The sequence below is a fragment of the Gracilinanus agilis genome, chromosome 1 (genome assembly GCF_016433145.1).
Source record: "Gracilinanus agilis isolate LMUSP501 chromosome 1, AgileGrace, whole genome shotgun sequence".
NCBI classification, from domain to species: domain Eukaryota; kingdom Metazoa; phylum Chordata; class Mammalia; order Didelphimorphia; family Didelphidae; genus Gracilinanus; species Gracilinanus agilis.
Genome location: NC_058130.1, coordinates 9,820,063 through 9,838,782, shown reverse-complemented (window position 1 = coordinate 9,838,782; position 18,720 = coordinate 9,820,063). Strand labels below are relative to the sequence as shown.

At 39.4% G+C, this 18,720-nt stretch overlaps 1 protein-coding gene across 1 annotated transcript in view; it reads right to left on the bottom strand.

The window, feature by feature from the left end:
• Positions 1–18,720, bottom strand: part of CACNA1D (calcium voltage-gated channel subunit alpha1 D) — a 345,485-nt gene that overhangs the window by 167,882 nt on the left and 158,883 nt on the right. The window contains exons 3-6 of the mRNA XM_044675443.1: positions 9,587–9,726; positions 6,817–6,959; positions 5,380–5,532; positions 4,418–4,614 (exon numbers count right to left, since the gene is read on the bottom strand). Of these exons, the coding sequence (XP_044531378.1) occupies positions 4,418–4,614; positions 5,380–5,532; positions 6,817–6,959; positions 9,587–9,726 (633 nt within the window). The remainder of the gene's footprint in view (positions 1–4,417; positions 4,615–5,379; positions 5,533–6,816; positions 6,960–9,586; positions 9,727–18,720) is intronic.

The following is an 18,720-nucleotide window of genomic DNA, read 5'->3' as shown; positions in this document are numbered from 1 at the left end:
TCTGAGCATTAATTATCCAACACTCCATCGTCTGCAAATCTCAAAGAGTGAGCACAGTTAAATTCTCCATAGAGCCTGTGTCACTTTGAGCTCTGAAAAGCCTTTTTGGGGTTTGTCTCCCCACACGATGGAAATGACAGCAAGAATCTCCTACTGATCTTATGCAGATGTTAAAGTAACCAACAAGTTTTCCCTTCTATGTTCACATGCACCTCACAATAGCTCCTAAATGTCTGAATCAGAGAAGGGGGAAAATGGAAGGGTCCAGAGAAGTCATCTGTTCCGGCAAACAGAAGCCCATAGACATTCAGCAGACTTCCTGATGGCCACTCAGCTGGTGAAGGGGCAAGCTGGAACTAGGATCAAGATCTTCTTATTCCAGGTTTACTGAGATCTTTCCATGTTGCCATCTTGCCTCTTGGTCTGAGCCACTTTTTGTAAATAAAACTACACTGTTAAGGTGCCACAGGAGCTCACTACTTAAAGAAACAAGTTAGGGAATTATTTCTTTTAACATCGTGAATAACTCAGCTGTCCTATCTATGCTTCTCCTTCATCGCTCTTTCTTTTTTCCTAATCCATTCTCCCTTCCAACAAAAAATCATGTGTTTGAAAAGTCTGGAGTTGAGATCATTGAGTTTTCTTAAAGTGATACTGTTTGCATTTCATTTTTCAGTCTTCAAAGCCTATATGATTTTCTATATATCTCTGAGAATTAAGGCACATTACAGGGACATATCTCCAAGATGTGAAATTATTCCACTCAGTAATTATTCCCTCCATTACAAAATGGCAGAAGGACTACCTAAGCTTTGAAATGTATCATCTCCCTTTTTCAGGAAGCACTCAGAAAACTTTACTTATAAATAACAACCAATTCATACTAGCTTCCGAGAAGAAAAGTTATCTGAATGTGACTCATTCTAACTTATGCAATTAGACAGGTAGAAGTAATGGGTTGGTTTATGGGGCTAGCCTCAGTGGAAAAACAAACACAAATTAAACCAGTTGTCTACATACTTTTCCACTTCATTCCTGAGAGTATAAAATCCCCTCTGAGCAGGAGGGCTTTGGACTTCCCCAGTACTGCAGAAACATCTTATGTAGCCTCAAATTCCTTTGATTGGCTGGATGTAAAGTACATCCCAAAGTGCAGAAAGCTGAGGTTCAGAGATGGTCAATAAAGGTTGACATTTTGGGGCAAGTGGGTTTAGGGAGGCTGATTTCCAGGTGTTCCTGTGGTTCCTTCAAAATATCAACTCTAGGCTTGAGAGGGAAAAAAGTAATGGATGATGATAATTTTCGGGTGGAAAAACTTTTGACAAAATTAGACTTCCAGGTCATCATTTCAAAAGGAGTGGACACATTTATCCCATGGGTCCAAAGAAAGGCTCATACTTTCAGTTAAATCAGATATACTAAAACCCAGGTTTGGTATAGAATTGCACTCTTTAAAAAAGAAACCATGAAATAAAAGAAGAGAAAGAAGAGAACTTCACATCTGGGGCTTAGCTGCCTCATCTATAAAATGAAGTGGACAGGTTAAGTCGGTAGTGTTAAACCCAAACAAAAATGGGAGCCACTAAACCATATATAAAGATCCCTCTGGGCCACATTTTGGCTTAAAACACTTCAAAATATTATCTATATTTTATTTTGTTTTTATTTATTTTGTTCAATATTATCCAATTACATTTTAATCTGGTTTGAGTACACATGGCCCACAGCATTGACACTTTTGGGCTAGATGATCTCTCTGTTCCCTAAAAACCTTAAAAATTTTCAAAGCTGTATATATTTGATCACCATAATTTCTCCATAATTGCAGGATGTGTTTAGGGATGTGTAGGAAATAAGTAACAAAAAATGAATATATTGTTTTCCAATATCTTCCAGCATTTGCTCATTCATCTGTATTACCCTAAAAGGCAAATGAAATTTCACAGTGTACTGGGAGCTCAATGTTCATTTGAGTGTCTTAGTGTCCTCTCTGACTTCTTTCACAAGTGGGAGACTCCATCAAAGAAAAAACATAGATTAAGAATCAAGATCCTTGAATTCTAGACCTTGCTCCTCCATAACGTGACCTGATGTGGGGTCCTGGGCAAATAACCTTTATACCTTATGTAATTTGTCCTTTTCCAAGGGATCCAGAGAAAACATGGTATGATTTGTACAACAGATCTGCTCTCCCACAATAAAAATGTCATTTAAAATAGCAGGTGATACTACCATTATTGTGAAATTATTCACCATGAAGTTGTCATATTAACAATAATAATAGTAATTACCACCAACTGAGACAACACTTAAAGGTTTTCAGAAGAATGTCTGGAAATTCCTTCTGCTGCTCCTGGCTCATGGAATTTCCTCTCATCTTCTCTAATTTTGAAATTGATTATGCTTTCACTGGGTATAGGACAGCAAAAAGTCCACCAGTCAAAGAAAGAATCAAGGAGCAAAAATGTAACAGAGAGGACAAAACTCACCCTAGCAGCTGGGCAATGTTGCATCAGGATTGATGATGCAGCTTCAATGACAGAGGGAGTTAACCAACCAACAAGCATTTGTTAAAGCCCCTACTATGTGCCAAGAACTATTCTAAGCACTGGAGATACAAGACACAAAGGTGAGACAGTCCCTACCCTTAAGGAGCTTACATTCTACCAGGAAATTCAACTGAGAAAAACCATAGATTTTGTTGTTAAGTAAAAGCTAAGATGAAAAAAGTGGTTTTTTTCTAGGGTGTCCTCTCAGGAGGGGCACAGTGTGAAGGTTTGGCTGGAGTGGGGTTAGTAGCAAAAAGTTAAGCTTTTTCCTTATTACTCTGGGCCATGAAATTTAAGAGGAATCTTAGAAAGGGAATAGGACTAAATATGCCTTGCCTTAAGTAAGCCTTTCTCCATTGGTTGGGCCCAATTTTTCACCCACCACACACACCGGTGTCCAGGAGCCACGTTTTTAATTCAACCAATAAAAAGGAATACTCTGCATTATAAGGGGTTTTTCTGTAATGCAAATGACAGAAAACAAACTGACAACACAAGACATTCACACAATCTCAGACACACTTTCAAGAGAATTGAGAAAGACAGATAAAGAAACATGCTGAATGATGCTCACGCTACAGTTCTCAAATTCAGCTTAACTTTGGAGAGAGAATTGTTCCTTTTAGATTCACCTCTTAAACCCATACATTACCATCATTGCCAGCCTTCAGGGAGCCCAAGGGGGCTTGTCCAAGTTCCTAAAGAGCCCTAGAAAAGTGTTTCCATGCCATGCTGCCTCATCTGTCCTGATGCCTAGGGCTCTGAGCCTAGCTGGAAGCTGATATTCCCTTACTTGAAGTTTCCAGGACATAGCAATGACCATTCGCAAAGGTAATTGGCCACTAAATGCCTTCTAGGATTTGGGGACCGGGGTCTTGGTTAAGCCCATTTGAACTAAGATGCAGACTCAAAGGAGTCTGGGGGCTGTTCTGTATCAGGGACTAAAATAAAATATAAATTATTGGGCTTTAATGTCTCCCCTTCAATTTCGCTCTGGAAAAGCTGAAATGCCATTTACTTTACTGTTACTAATGATGAGGGTGGTGGCAGAGATGGTGGTGATGATAATAAAACGGACATTTAAAACTGGCCTAACCTAGTTGGCTCATCCAAGAGCAAGAGCAAGAACCAAATGCATGGCTTACATGGGTCAGCAGGCCTTGTAGCAACCTTACAGGCCAAGCCTCTTTGCCAAAGGTTTTGTAGCTCTTAGAGGAGGAGGAGGAGAACCTGAGACTGTGCTGAGCTAAGTCATAGCAATCTGAAGATGCAAAAGGAAAACATAATAAAATAATACATCTGGAATACAAAAAGAGACTAAGGAAACAGGAGAAAGGAATGAGTGTCCTTTAATTGTCCCATTTAGAGAGTCTAGAGAACTACTCTAAATAAAGGAAAGATGAGTGTTTCTGCACCCCATAAACTCTAGGCAGCTGCAGAAGGCCAGGTTTGGCAGCCCCCCAGAGTGCCAAGAGAGGAGGGAGGGAAAAGAACAAAAGCCTCAACCATGGGCTCTAAGTGGTGGGACAGTTAGGAAAGGGAAGACCCAGTTGGAATATTTGCCCATTAAGTATTCCTGTTGTGCCTAGATTGGCATTTTTCTGCAAATACTTTGGTACAGGGCTTTTCAAAGAAGCAATGGGAAGTCTGAAGTCCTAAAAATTTAACTCTAGATAGCACATAAAACTTCATTACCTAAAACCAAGAATCTCATGGCATAAGCAATGAAGAGCTCTAGCCCTCTTCAGCCCAATACTTCTCCTAAGGCCTTTTCCCATATATCTCTCCATTGAACTTTATGTAACACGCTAACAAACTAGAATTCATCCAAGTCAGGTCAAGCAACAAATCATTCCCAAACTACTTACCCAGTACAACACATCTGTCCAGCCTTCCATAGTAATGCATTGGAAAACAGTAAGCATTGCAAAGGCAAAATTATCAAAGTTGGTTATGCCTCCATTTGGTCCAACCCATCCACTTCTACATTCTGTACCATTGGAGGTACACTGGCGCCCATTCCCTGAGAACGCACAAGGTGCTGGGTCATCTTCAGCTAGGATATCTGCAAACAAATCCAAAAGACATTACCATCCTGGTCAGAGGATGGATGAAAACACTACAATGCAGCATCTGTGAGCAAAGGTAATTCCTGAACCCCTTTGGTAGTCTCTGAAAAAAATCCCAAAGATGGGAGGCAGGGAAAGGGAGTCTGGGGCACCTCCTCTTCCCAAGCATTCAGTGCCTCATGCCACTGCATCATAACCACCCAAATCAGATCTCCCAGACAGTGCTCCCATAATCTGAGCATTTCCCCATTACCAAACCTTACCTGTCTATCTCCCCCAAGGCCCTGTTCCCTAATAGTTAATCTGATCAACTGATCTAAGCTACTAACAATCATTTAATGTTATTCTTTGTAGTTTAAAAAGTTTAAGAGACATTTAATGTCTTAACCCAAAGGAATGGATGGCAGGATCAGTGAGATAGATATCTGGCGACAAAAGAGTTTGGGAGAAAGTGCAAGGACAGCCTTCATCCTCCTGACCTTGGAATCTGGAGGCAGTGACTGAATCTGAATATGAAACCATTGTGAGGCACACTCCCTAAAGGAGATCACCAAAAAGGGTCTCTATCAGTTCACAAAGTTATGGAAAAGCAATACACAAAATCCTAGTTTCTAATTAGCTAATACTAACAATGAGCTCACAAGCTGTGTGTTCAACTGTCTGATGACTACTTTAGTTCCATTTCACTTTCATTCCCCTAAACAACCAGACAAGAGTGCTAGGATATTTTTAATAGGACAACTGTTATTTTCGTTACTTACCTGTGTCAGTGAAAAAACAGGATTTGTGCATTTTCCCAATAAAAAGTTCCAATCCTATAATAGCATAGATTATGATTACAAATAATACCAAAAGGGCAATGTGGAGGAGGGGAACCATGGCTTTTATAATGGAATTCAGAACAACTTGTAAACCTAAGAGAGAGAGAAAAAAAATATATACTGCTTAGGGGTTTGGAAGAGTCTCTAAGAATTATGTTTTCCAGAGGGCATTCCTCCAGTGATCATAATCCCATAGTCATAAAAACTAGAGAAAATAGGTTCTTTATCCATTGATAATGACAGTGGAAGTTAACACATGATGAAATATGAAATACATACCTATTTTTAAAACTAAGTTACAAGTCTAAATGTCTATGCATAGATGTGCTCTATTTTATCATATAAATATAAATAGTTGTAGTTAACCTTTTTAGATTCTAGTAATATATCTATATATCCAGCTCTGGTAAACTAAACTACATTCCCACATCACTAGATTATGAACTACGGGCATCTCAAACATGTCCCAAATGAAACTTGATCATCTCTCTCTTAAACCTGTCCATTCTCTAGACTCTCCCATTCTGCTGGAGTGCACCATCCTTCAAACCATCTTTGGACAGGTTTGGGGGGGAGGGGATGAAATCGGTAATGGTCTCACAGATCAGGTAGCATAGAAATGGAGTGAGGCATTCCGAAGGAGTGAACCACCAAAGGCTTTTGAGCAGGAACGGACAATGAACAGAGCTGTGGTTTCAGAAGATTAATCTGGTCCCATGGAGCTGAGGATGAATTGGAAATAGTAAAGTCTGGAGGTAAATAGGAAGCTATTACAATAGTCCAGGGAAGAGGGAAGAGCCTGAACTAAGGTGGTGACTGTAGGAATGGAAAGAAAGGGAAAGATAAAGAAGATACTATGAAGGATGAGTCAACTGGATTTTGAAGCTGAGAGATTGTTAGGAATAAAGGAGAGGGAAGAATCAGATTTCATGTACAAGCAAAAAGATTGAGTGAATCAGAGGATGGTGATACCATGAACAGAAATAAGGTAGTCAGGAGGAGAAGCGCTTCTTTGGTGGAAAGATGAGGAGCTAGATTTTAGACATATGGAATTTGAAGTTCTAGCAGGAATTATACCCTGTAAGCATAACAAACAACAGAATTCAAGGCTAGTACCTGAGAATAAGGTGAGGGCACACTGTCAGTAGCTTTCAAAGAGAATTTGCTCCCACTCTTCCAGAGGCTGATCTGAAACTGGATTGGTTTACAAGATGGGAGCCCCTAAAACAGTTCCTAATTTATGTAATTACTTTTGGAGAGAGCCACCGATTCCTCTTGATGCTTTCCATTCCACATCATCACTGACAAATCTGAAACCTGACCTAAATAGACCCACCAACTGTAAACTCTAGGCTCTAGAAAAGGAAGAGAACCTACTGGGCACGCCCGATACTAGCCGAAGTGGTCTCAACACTCGAAAGGCGCGGAGGGCTTTGACATCAAAACCACCTGATTTGCCACTAGAGTGGTTACCTCCTTCTGTTTCTTTGGTTAATTGTTCCAAAATTACACTAAACAATCTGAAAGAAGAGGAGAGAGAGAAACATTAAATGATACTGAAGAGGTAAAACATAATGGCTACAGTTATTTTCAAACAAGGGCTAATTCCTCAAGACTAGTTTAAATAAAGGCAGAGGTAGGTGACATAAGAGCACACACAAGGGTACTGGGAAAAGCTGTGTGGTGTGATACTCCATTAGAAAAATGCTTTCACCTCTAAAACATGGGAACCCAACTAGGATGCCCCCAACCATTCTTGAGGACTCACTTCATTTCTATGTTTTACCACCCAACCCACAACAGCACTCCATCAAAGAACAACAGGCATGTAGAACTGAAAGGGACCTAAAGGTTCTCTGAATTCAGCTTCTGTATGTCACAGCAGAGGAAACTAAGGCCCAGAGAAGTAATAGGATTTGTCTCATTTCTAGAAGACTCAATAAAACTATCAATAATAATTGTCCAATTCCTCCAAGAATGGTCCCAAAGCTCTTGGGATTGACAGTAATTAGGGAATAGCAGTCATTTTTTTTTCACATCACAAGGGGCCCATAGGGGATACGCAGGCAGGAACTTAGTGGCCTTAAGAAATTCAATGTCTTTTGGAATTTTTCCATTATTCAAGTATATTTTTGGTTATTTAATTAATATGGAACACTAGCTTGCCAGGTTCTTCACCTTGCAAGGTTATTCACTGAAAGAACAGAAGAACTTAATTGAACTCTATATATTGGACCTATTTACACAAGGTGAGCCTAATTTTCTTCATTAGATACAAGGGTCAAAGGGTAGAGGAGAGCAAGGGAACAAAAGTTATTCATATTGGTGCAGTAAGTTATGAAAGCTAGTTCTAGTCATGGGTCCATTAGGTAATAGCCATGGAACTTTGATCAAGTCAACTAGCTTCTCCAAGCCTCAATTAATTCATCTATAAATATGAATATTCTTATCTGTCTTGTCTCCCTGGTGGTTATAACAATAAAATGAATGGAAATTTTGAAAATTAAGCTCTTTATGTAGAGTAAAACACTGGTATAAATGATTATGATTTCCATTTTCTAGATGCCTAATAGAAATCTAAGGAAATAATGAACATAGAAAAACTGGATATGCAGTAAGAAAACCAAGATCTCCATCCTTTATGTAGAGTTCCACATGATTGCCAGCCTTAGCCACCAGCCTATACATGGAAGAAAAGGAAGGAGATATTCTTCCTGTGATGTTTGTTGATGATCCTCATGTCTTCACAATAATATCTTATTGCCCACAGAGACTTCACGTGAAGCCCTTTGACAAAAATACTTTCTTTTGTCTGTCTGCCTAATAACCTCAAGAGGGCATCTGCTCACCACTGCTGGGCCTATGTGATCCCAGCATCCTGAGAGTAATCTTAATCTGAAAAAAGAAGGCCCTAAAAGAGTATCGTGTCTGTATGTTTGCGTGGCCATATATGGAGGAGGTCAGTATTTTGATGGTCACTGAGCTGTCCTGCTATTATTTCATATCTGGCTGCAAAATTGAATGTTGGAGTGCATGAGTCTCCCCATATGAAATAAGGTCTTCATGATTTAAAGGAAGTTTGGTCACATACCATTAAACTACAGTAAACCTCTGTAAGATAACACAATTGTGGGGTACATCTAGATCCAGGAATGATGAAAGACTCTTGTGCACTCTGGCAGACACACCTGAAGGGGGCAGCTTTGGTGGAAAAATTAATTATTATGCCTATTTTACAGCTAGACTCATGAAAGCATAAAGGAAAGCATAAAGTATCATCTAAGAAAGTGGACCCAAAGGGTGAATTCACCACCAATGAAGAGGAAATTGAAGTAATTATTAGGAGCTATTTTGCCCAATTATATGTCAATAAATCTGGCAGTCTAAGTGAAATGAAGGAATCTTTACAAAAATATAAACTGCCCAGATTAACAGTAGTGGCCCCCCAGCACACTGATTTACTGCTTTGGTAGAGGCTACATTGCTGGTCAGAACAAAGTAATAAATGAACTCAAGACCTGCAGTTCTCCTTTAACTCGGACCCTCCTTAGGTAGATCTCTCCTCTCATTGTCATGAGCCAATCTATAGAGCCTCTGCAATAACTGCCTTATTTCATTGAATGCCAGACATTTCTTTTAATTTAAGCATTCTCTGTTATTATTTAATGTATGCCCAAGTTCTCCCGATAAGTTAGCAAAATACAATTTATAGCCTAAGTGAAGGTAAAGTACTAGAGTATCACACCAGTTGGAAGGCAGTTTTTTTTCTTTTTTTAAAAAATTCAACAGAAAGATAAGTATTAGGAACCATCCTCATAACATTCTAGTTCCCAGCAAGGCTGAAATATTGGAAATTCACAGTCAGATTAAATCTTGGATAAAGATTTCATTCCCAGAGTACTCACTGGGGGACTCATTAAAATGATATCGAATTTCAAACATGTTCCCACCAGAAGACTAATAGCTCCGTTATTTTGTTTAAAAATGATTTCAAGTCTGGCCCCTAATACAAATCTGGGGAAAATTCAACATCTATTTCCCTCCACCTCCCCCAGAAAGCCCACCTCAAAACAAATAAAAACAAACAAACAAAAACTTCACACCAACTCCTCCTTTCCATATAGTTCCCCAAACATAAGTAACTTACCCTACTATTACTATTACAAAATCCAGCAAATTCCATCCATTCCTAACATAAGCATTAGGGTGTAACAATAATCCATAGGCTATAATCTTCAAAAATGTCTCAACTGTAAAAATGATCAGGAAGGCATATTCTACTTTTTCCTGTTGGAGAATGGGAAGAGAGAAGAGGGAGAGAGATGAAACAACAATTATCACCAAGACTTCAATTAACATAAACCACAGAACATGTACACCTACCTTTCTGTGCCAAATGGCATTTTTACTCTTACGATAACAAATATTGCTTTTATTTTGAGCAACTGAATGGCAAGCACATTCAAAACCAGGTGACCTAGATGCACGGAAATCATCTATACTGACGAGAGTCTGAAAGAATCTGTCTGTAATCAGATGGGTATCCCTGGCTTATCCCATTTATAAGGATAGAAATGTTTCTTCTGGTAACTTGCAATTTAGGTACAGAAAAGCATAGAGGTATGTAAATTTCAGAGCCACATTTTGAAATAATTCCTTTAAAAGAAACTGATATTCATGGTATCATGGACCTGGAGCTGGTAGGAACCAGAGGTCCTGGAGATTCAGTGACTTGTTCAATATCACCTAGGACCACGCCTTGGACTTATGTTTACTGACTCCAGAGTTCCTACTTTTTCCACCACAGCAGGCAGCTCCTATCTTTCCTTACCAGCAGGGTTAAATGATACTTCTAAATGAAAGGTCACAATGATCCTTTCCACCATCAGACTGAGAATCCCACCTCCACTCTGTTTGTAGATTTTCCTTGATCCATTATGTAGTTATTAAGAATATTTGCTGCAAGGGGCAGCTAGGAAGCTCAGTGGATTGAGAGTCGGGCCCAGAGACAGGAGGTCCTGGGTTCAAATGTGACCTCAGACACTTCCTAGCTGGGTGATCCCGGACAAGTCACTTGACCCCCATTGCCCACCCTTACCACTCTTCTGCCTTGGAGCCAATACACCGCATTGATTCCAAGATGGAAGGTGAGTGTTAAAAAAAAAAAAGAATATCCTCTGTTCAAGCATTGTATTAGGTTGTCGTCCTTGCCCTCAAAGAACCTACATTCTACTAGAAAGATTCAGCATGATCAGATAAATTCAAGGAAATGTGATGAAAGAAAGAGAACAACCAACACCTAGAAGCTGAAGAGAGCCATGAAGGAAGCTATGGATTCTAACAGTTGTCTGGGCTTCTAGCTGAGCATGGGGCATTTATCAGGATACTACACCGACTGGTGGAGAGACACTGGAACAGTACTGCATAACTGTTCAAGACAAGGAAGGATATATTGAGAGTTCTGAAGGAACATATTTTCTTTTCTCCTTTGAGAAAAGAAATTTCTTGTCCCAGAGTGTCTAAGTTCAACTCCAGGCTCCTAGGGAGAAAAGAAACAGACTCTGGAAGTAACAGACAAGTAGGGAAAGCTAGGTGCCCAACATGTCCCATATTTCCAGCCTGCTTCCCTAGGTCCTTTGGATGAGATCAATACCTCTCTAAGGGCAAGATCTCATTCCCATTTAAAAAGCTAATTTTCGGGGCAGCTGGGTAGCTCAGTGGATTGAGAGCCAGGCCTACAGACGGGAGGTCCTGGGTTCAAATCCGGCCTCAGACACTTCCCAGCTGTGTGACCCTGGGCAAGTCACTTGACCCCCATTGCCTACCCTTACCACTCTTCCACCTATAAGTCAATACACAGAAGTTAAGGGTTTAAAATAAAAAATAAATAAATAAAAATAAAAAGCTAATTTACTCTTATGTGTCTTCTAAAATATTCAAATCTGTAGGATTCACATTGTTTTTACTAATGCCTGAATAAGTAAATTTTCTTGATATTCACTATTTGTGATAGTCTTTTATGTAACCAGCATTTGGCAGGAAGGGGCCAATCTGGTGGGTATAATTTTGGAGCATCATTCACTCTCAAAAGTAATCAGGAAAGAGGATTTTTGTTCTGAGCCAACCATGCCCTAGACCAGCAATGTCTGGGGGAGATTACTGGAGCAAAGGGTGGCCAACTACAGGTTACATAAGAGAGAATACATCTTAGGCAAAAAGGACAGTTTATGCAAAGGCACAGAGATGGAAGATGGCTTGCCCAGTTCAGGAATAGCAAGTGGGTACTTGGTTGAAATGGAAAATATGTGAAGGGGAGTAAGTTAAATGAGTCTGGAAAGGTAGGCAGAAACCAGATTATGAATGGCTTTACATGCCAAGCTAAGAAGTTTGCAGCTACAGAGTCATTTAACACTGATAAAGAGCATAAGTATAAGTTGTGCAAGAGTTATTTACTAAAAGGAAGCTATGTAAGTCAGTCAGAGAGAAAACTCTTCAGCAGAGTGGAGAGAGACGGGGGGGAGCAGGGTTTGGCAGGATTTCTACAGTGACCTTGGAAGGTCTGTCTTCATCTCTCCCTGGGATCTCCTTTTCTGTGTTTCACCTTCTACTGTCCTGACCCTTTATAGGCACTCAATCACTTCAATATTTAATATTTTCAATCCTATTCCAATTTAATTGCATTGAACAGATATTAATTGAGAGCAGGCTATGTGAGGTGCTAGGACATGTGGGAGACAAAGATAAAGAAGGTTAGTCTCTTACACAAGGAGCTTAACCTCTGCCAAAGTAGGTAAGACAAGCAAACATATAAATATAAGACAGAATGTGGTTAAGTCCATATAAGAAATATAAACAAAGTGCCATTTGAGTTCAAAGAAGGAACTTTGAAGGAAGAAGAGAGCTCATGGGCAAACTCTGAGGAAGAGGCAGCATTCGAATGAAACTTTGAAAGGCAGGTAGCATTTTTATAGGTGGGTAGAGAAGGAGAAAAAGGAAGTCTATTTCGGGCATGAGTAGGGCGGGCTAAGAACACAAGCATAACAGTAGGAGAGCAGAAGGCAGAAATACAGAATATCCCAGACAAGAGACCAAGAGTAGGTGAAAAGGAACAATTTCAGAGAAGTCTGAAAAGGTTATATGAAGTCAAATTGTGAAGAGTATAAAATCTCTAGCTACAGAGTTAGGCCTTTATTTGGCAGATGATGAAAAATCACCAAAGATTTCTTTGATGTCACAGGAGAGGCATGAGCAGATTTATGTACATGGGAAACTAATCTGTTGGTAATACTTGTTATAGATCAAAAGAAGGGAGAAAGTAGAGCCACAAAGACCAGATAGGATGAGAAGTGATGGGGGTCTCTACTTAGGTGGTGGCAGAAATAGAATGGAAAGTCTGAATGTAAGAGCAATTTTACAGGTAGAGTTGCTAGGACTTATATTTTTTAGACCATATCAACCTGATAGGGAAATAAAAGGAATGGAAACCACTTCAATGAAACGCCTAGTGAAAACATTCACAGCTCACTTCAGGGAGGAAAGAGAAAAAGGACTTCATGTGCCAGCTACTTATGTAGCCCTCACTTCAATCATTTAAAAACACACACACACACACACACACACACACACACACACACACACACGAATGCACACAGTGATGATTATATCTGGACAACTGTAACCACCAGAGAAGATACAATCTTTAAATGCTACTTTGAGTACTTTTTAATATAATTTTAAATCTTCAGTAGTATACACTGATTTTTTCTTTGCAGAATTTTGGCATGATTTGCACAGTCTGTCCCTGATCCAGCAAAGTTTATCTTCATCTAACCCTTTCTATGTCTCTCCATACAGTGTCCTAACCCTTTATAACAACAATAACATTTACATAAGTGCTTTACTATGTGCAGGACACTATACTAACTGCTTTACAATTATAATCTTGTATGATCCTCACAACAACCCTGCAAGATGGATAGTGTTATTCCCAGTTTACAGATGAGGAAACTGAGGCAAGCAAAGGTTTAATGGCTTACCCAGGGCCACACATGTAGTAAATATTTGAGACTGGATTTAAACTCAGATCTTCCTGACTTTTTGACTTTATAAGCATTTGATCACCTCAACTTTTTTCATGCTTTTCACTATCATAATCTATTCTCAAAAGATGTCATTTATACCTAAATATGCATATAAGTCACCTTCTCCCAAGAGTCTCTCTAATTTTAGAATGCTAAGGCTAGAAGGAATATTATAACTCATAAGCACCACTGAAGTCACCCCACAGAAGTCTAAAACCAACTATAGGCTGGCTCTGGACATTCATGGATCCCTCATTTTTAACTTTTAATTATTAAATTTCTATTTTATTTGTAAACTCCACACAAGTAAACAAAAGAAGCATACTTTTCTTAGAAAATATGATTTAATGGAAAAGTTATCTCCTTCTTACTCTAGGTGAGCAAAGATCTAGTTTAAACACATAAAGAAGAAGAGGAATTAATACTATTAGAGAAGGAGAAGTTTACATTACAAATGAGAAATATCAATCATTTAAAATGTTTGACATTTTTCATCGATGGCTTAGATAAAGACATAGACAAAATCCCTAACAAACTGGGAAAGCTAACACAAAGTCAAGAGTCCAAAAAACCCCCAAACATTTGGACAGGATAGAATATCTGACTAAATCAAGGAAAATGGAATTTAATAGAGATGCTGGGTTCAAAAATTCAACCAGTAGAAGATGGGAAAGCATTGACAGACAAAAGCTGTGCAAAAAATCTGGAGGGTTGGGTGTACTTCAAGCTCAAAGAGAAAGTCTCCAGGAATGAGAAGGTAACCCTATATCCTCTCTCTTGGCCAAACCACAGCTGAAGAACAGCCTTCTCTTCTGGTGATCATGTTTTAGAACACTGATAAGCTAAAAAGGGCCCAAAGAAGGGCAACCAGAATGGTCTGGATTCTAGAATTCATGTCATAGGAAAAGTGGCTAAAAGAATTAGGGATGCATAGCTTAAAGAGGACTAGGGTGTCAGGCATGAAGGAGGCATGATAGGTTTTCAATATTTAAAAGACTGCCCAGTGGGAGAGACATTAAAAATTAAGATTGTTCTGTTTGTTCCCAGAGAGCAAAACCAGAAGCTTTGGGCAGGCATTGCAAAGAAGCAGATTTAGCCTTATAAGGAAAACACTGTTGACACTTCAAACTACTCCAAACTAGAATGAGCTGCTTCAGAAGGCAGGAGGTTCCCTCTCTCCCTAAAAGTCTTCAAAAAAGGCTAGATAACCACTTGCCTGGTATATTGTAAAAAGAATTTTTGATGAGGCAGCTAAATGACAGTGCCAGATTTGGAGTCAGGAAGACCTGAGTTTAAATACCCCCTCACAGACTTAATAGCTACATTTCCCATAATAAGTCACTTTAACTACTCAGACTCAGTTTCCTCATCTGTAAAATGGGCAGCAGTAGTAACTATCTTATAGGATTGTTGTGAAGATCAAATCAAATGAGATGACATACATACATGCATATATTATCTATATCATCTATATATACACACATACACATATATCATTTTGAAAAACTTAAAGCACCTAGTTCAATGTTACTTGATATTGTTATTGTTGTTGGCAAAGTTTTTGTTATTATTATTCAGGTATGGCTTTGGACTAAATGGCCTCTGAAGACCTTTCCAACTCAAATTCTGTGAAAGAAATGCAGAAAAATTCCTGTCTTTCCACGGTATCTTCAGGGGGAAATGGAATATAAAGGCAAAAAAATAAACTGTGGTTTATCCACCCCCACGCAAAAAACACTAAAAATATTTTACAAGATGCTTATAAAAATCCGGCTTCACAAAATTTCCTGTTGTTAACTTACTCTGCACATTTTCAGCAGCCTCACCTGAAAAAGCCTCTACGGAATCAACTGCCTAAAAAATCACAGTCAACTGCATATCAATGACAACCACAATCAACATTAAATGTTAACTATGATGCAAAACCTACTATTCTTCAGCTCCACTCCCAAGTCTTCCAGGCACTGAAAAGGTATCATTAGCCACTGGCCAACTAACTTCCATTCCAAAGGAAGATCCAAATGGGATCTAGCTGACCTTGCTTTTTATTATTTCAAATTCACTCTTCACTTTCAGTTTAATTCAATAGGCATTTATTAAATACCTACTGAATACTAAGCATTGAGATAGAAATGAGACTATAAAGGTGGAAATAAAAGAGCTCTTGGCTTCGAAGAGCCTACATCCCAGGGGGCAAATAGGATCTACACCGACAAGTATGTACTTTCTTAAATACTTAAATGGATCTATGATCTTAATTCATTGATCCCCCCATAAGAGTCTATTAACCACCTATCCTTGCCTGCCCAGGTTGAGTAATTCTTTACTTCATGTCTTCCCATGAATTTGCTAAGGGGATCCAACCATCATAGTGGGCACCTTCCCTCCTTGGCTGCTTCTGACCATGCCAGCACCATCATAATGTTATAATTATCTCATTTCCCTGTTCAAAAAAGTGACATTGTGAGGATACCCATGAGTACTTAGGCTCTTCACCTGTTAACTCTCACTGCATGAACAGCCTCTTCCCTTCTCATACATTTCTTTAACTTAGCAAGAGACAGGAGGTAGCATGTGCCAAGCAAGTCAGCCCCCCCTCCACCACACACACACACACACACACACACACACACACACACACACACACACACACCCCTTGATACCAGCTTCCCTCATGCTCTAGTGGAGTCAACTCAGGACTCTAATTCTAAGAACCTTGGGAATAGCACTGCTTCCAGTCCAGTGCCTGAAGTCAAGAAGCCAGGCCTGTAGGGATAGTGCCTGGGGACTGCTCCTACAAGAGCTGTAGTCAAGGCTACTCAATCCTTGGAAAAGAAAGCTCCTGACATCAAAGTCCTTGGCTCTGTCAAATGGTTCAGTATCAGAAATGGGTGGAATTATCAGTGCAAGTGACATTAAAGAAGAAGCTTTGCTAACACACCATAAGGACCTAGTCAGATGGAACCTTTCTATCAGAGTAGGAGCTGAACCTGACCCTATGTGTTGTCTATCCCTTAGAATGTTAGCTCCTTGAGAGCAGGAACTGTCTTACTGGTTTGTGTACATTTGTTGTACTTAACACAAGTAGGAAGCACTTAATAAGTGCCTTTTCTGGCATTCACTCATTCATGACATCTATCACTTTGTTCTTTAAAGATCCTTATTAGGATATGTTTCAACCTTCTCATGGTGATTGACATATAGGAAACAATAAATGTTTGCTAACTGTGCCACCATACGCCCCTCTATTTCCCTCTTTAAAATTCTTCAGAGACCATTGTATTGCATGACTTGATACCCTGCCATGACACAAATAGAAGGCTGGTAAAAAAAAAGTCTTCCACAGTTCTTCCTCTTAGGTCTCACTGTGGTATAGAGATAACCACATTTCAAGAGCTGAAAATAATCGTTGATAAGTTCCACGATGCTGGAAAGGCTTCAGGTGTTGCCTCAGCAACAGGAGTCTACTTTCTGAGGGCCAGCTCAACTAAATGGGAAGAGGTCCATCACCAATAGTTGATTATGTCAGAGGAATTTTCTGGTGATGGCAGTCCATGAAATAAAATGTACCAAAAAATACAAATTAAGTTCATGTGTGAAAGATGGGTGCAAATCACCAACTGGAAGGAATCAGGAAAGACTTTTCTTATAGGTAGTGTTTGAATTAAGACTTGAAGAGAACTAAGGATTCCAAAGAGTGGCAGGAGTTCTTAACCTGGGATCCATGAACTTGGTTTTGGGTCTTTTGTTTTTAATGTAGTTTGATAACTATGTTCTAACAGAATTGGTTTCCTTGTAATTCCTTGTAATCCTATGTATTCTATTTTGTGCATTTAAAAGTATTTTTCTGAGAAGGGGTCCATAGGCTTCACCAAAATGAATGTCTGTCTGTCTGTCAAATGATCTATGGAAAAAAAAGATTAAGAATCCCTAAGGCAGAGGTTTAAAGGCTGAATATTCTAAGCATTGGTGACCATCTATATAAATGTGTGGAAGATGAAATGTTCTGTACAGGGAAGGGCAAGTAGGTCTGACTAACTGAAATACAGAGTTTGTGAAGAGGGGTAACTTAAAATCACCCTGGAAAGATGAGATGAACGAATGAGTGAATGAAAAAACATTTATTAAGCTCCTATCATGTACCAAGCACTGTGGCAGTTGATAAAAATATAAAATTGTGATAGTTTCTAGCCCCAAAGAGCTAATATAATGGGGTAAGACAGGACCAAAAGCATCTGAAGGGCTTAGGTTTAGGGGATAAGTTTAAAAGAGATAACAACTAGGAAGTGGTGACCAGGGGAGGAAAGTCTGGCCTAAGGAATTGGAGATGGTAAGTGATGTATCATGGAGCAGGCAATTTTCATGCCCTGCGTGGAAAAATGGAAAAAGCACTGCTTTGGAACCAGAGGAACCTGGACTTGATCCCTACATTCAAAACTAACAGAAGAGGAAAGATGAGTCTGGGGGATATTTTTTTTATTACTTTTATTACTTGAATTTTAGATGTCTATGGGATAGCCCCTAGATGGAGGTGTCTAATAGGCAACTGGAGCTAAGGAGAGATGAAGATTGGACGTGTAGACTTGTGAGTCAACTGCATAAAGATAATAAATGAACCCAGGGGAGTTGATGAGATCATTCAGAGAAAGTATAAAGAAAAAATGGGCCCAGGAGCCCCAAAGAATGATAGCAACTCAACTTTGAAACCTTGGAGACCAAACTATACCCAATTAGGAATTCCCTCTGTAACATCACTAACAAGTGGTTATCCAGACTTGAAGACCTTCTATAACAGGAAATGTATTACTTTATAGGCAGCCTCTTTTACTCTTGAACACCTCTCATCATGAGTAAATTTCCTAATGTTCAGTCAAAACTTGTCCCTTCTGGAAGAAATGAAAGTTGTCTCTACAACAATCTGTTAAAAGAAAGTGGTGATTCTGCCTAATGTGATTTCTCTATTTACAAGCTTACCTATCTTTCCAGGCTAACCACTCTAACCAAGCTGGCCTACTTGCTGATCCCCAAACACGACAATCCTTCTGTTTCTCTATGCCAAGGCAGATGCCTAGGGGGCATTGCTTCCTCATCTCCCTTCAAGGATCAGCTCAACTGCCATTTCCTACAAGAGACCTTTCCTGAACCTCCCATTGTTAGCACTCCTTTCAGTCAGGCAGGCAATAAACATTTATTAAGCACT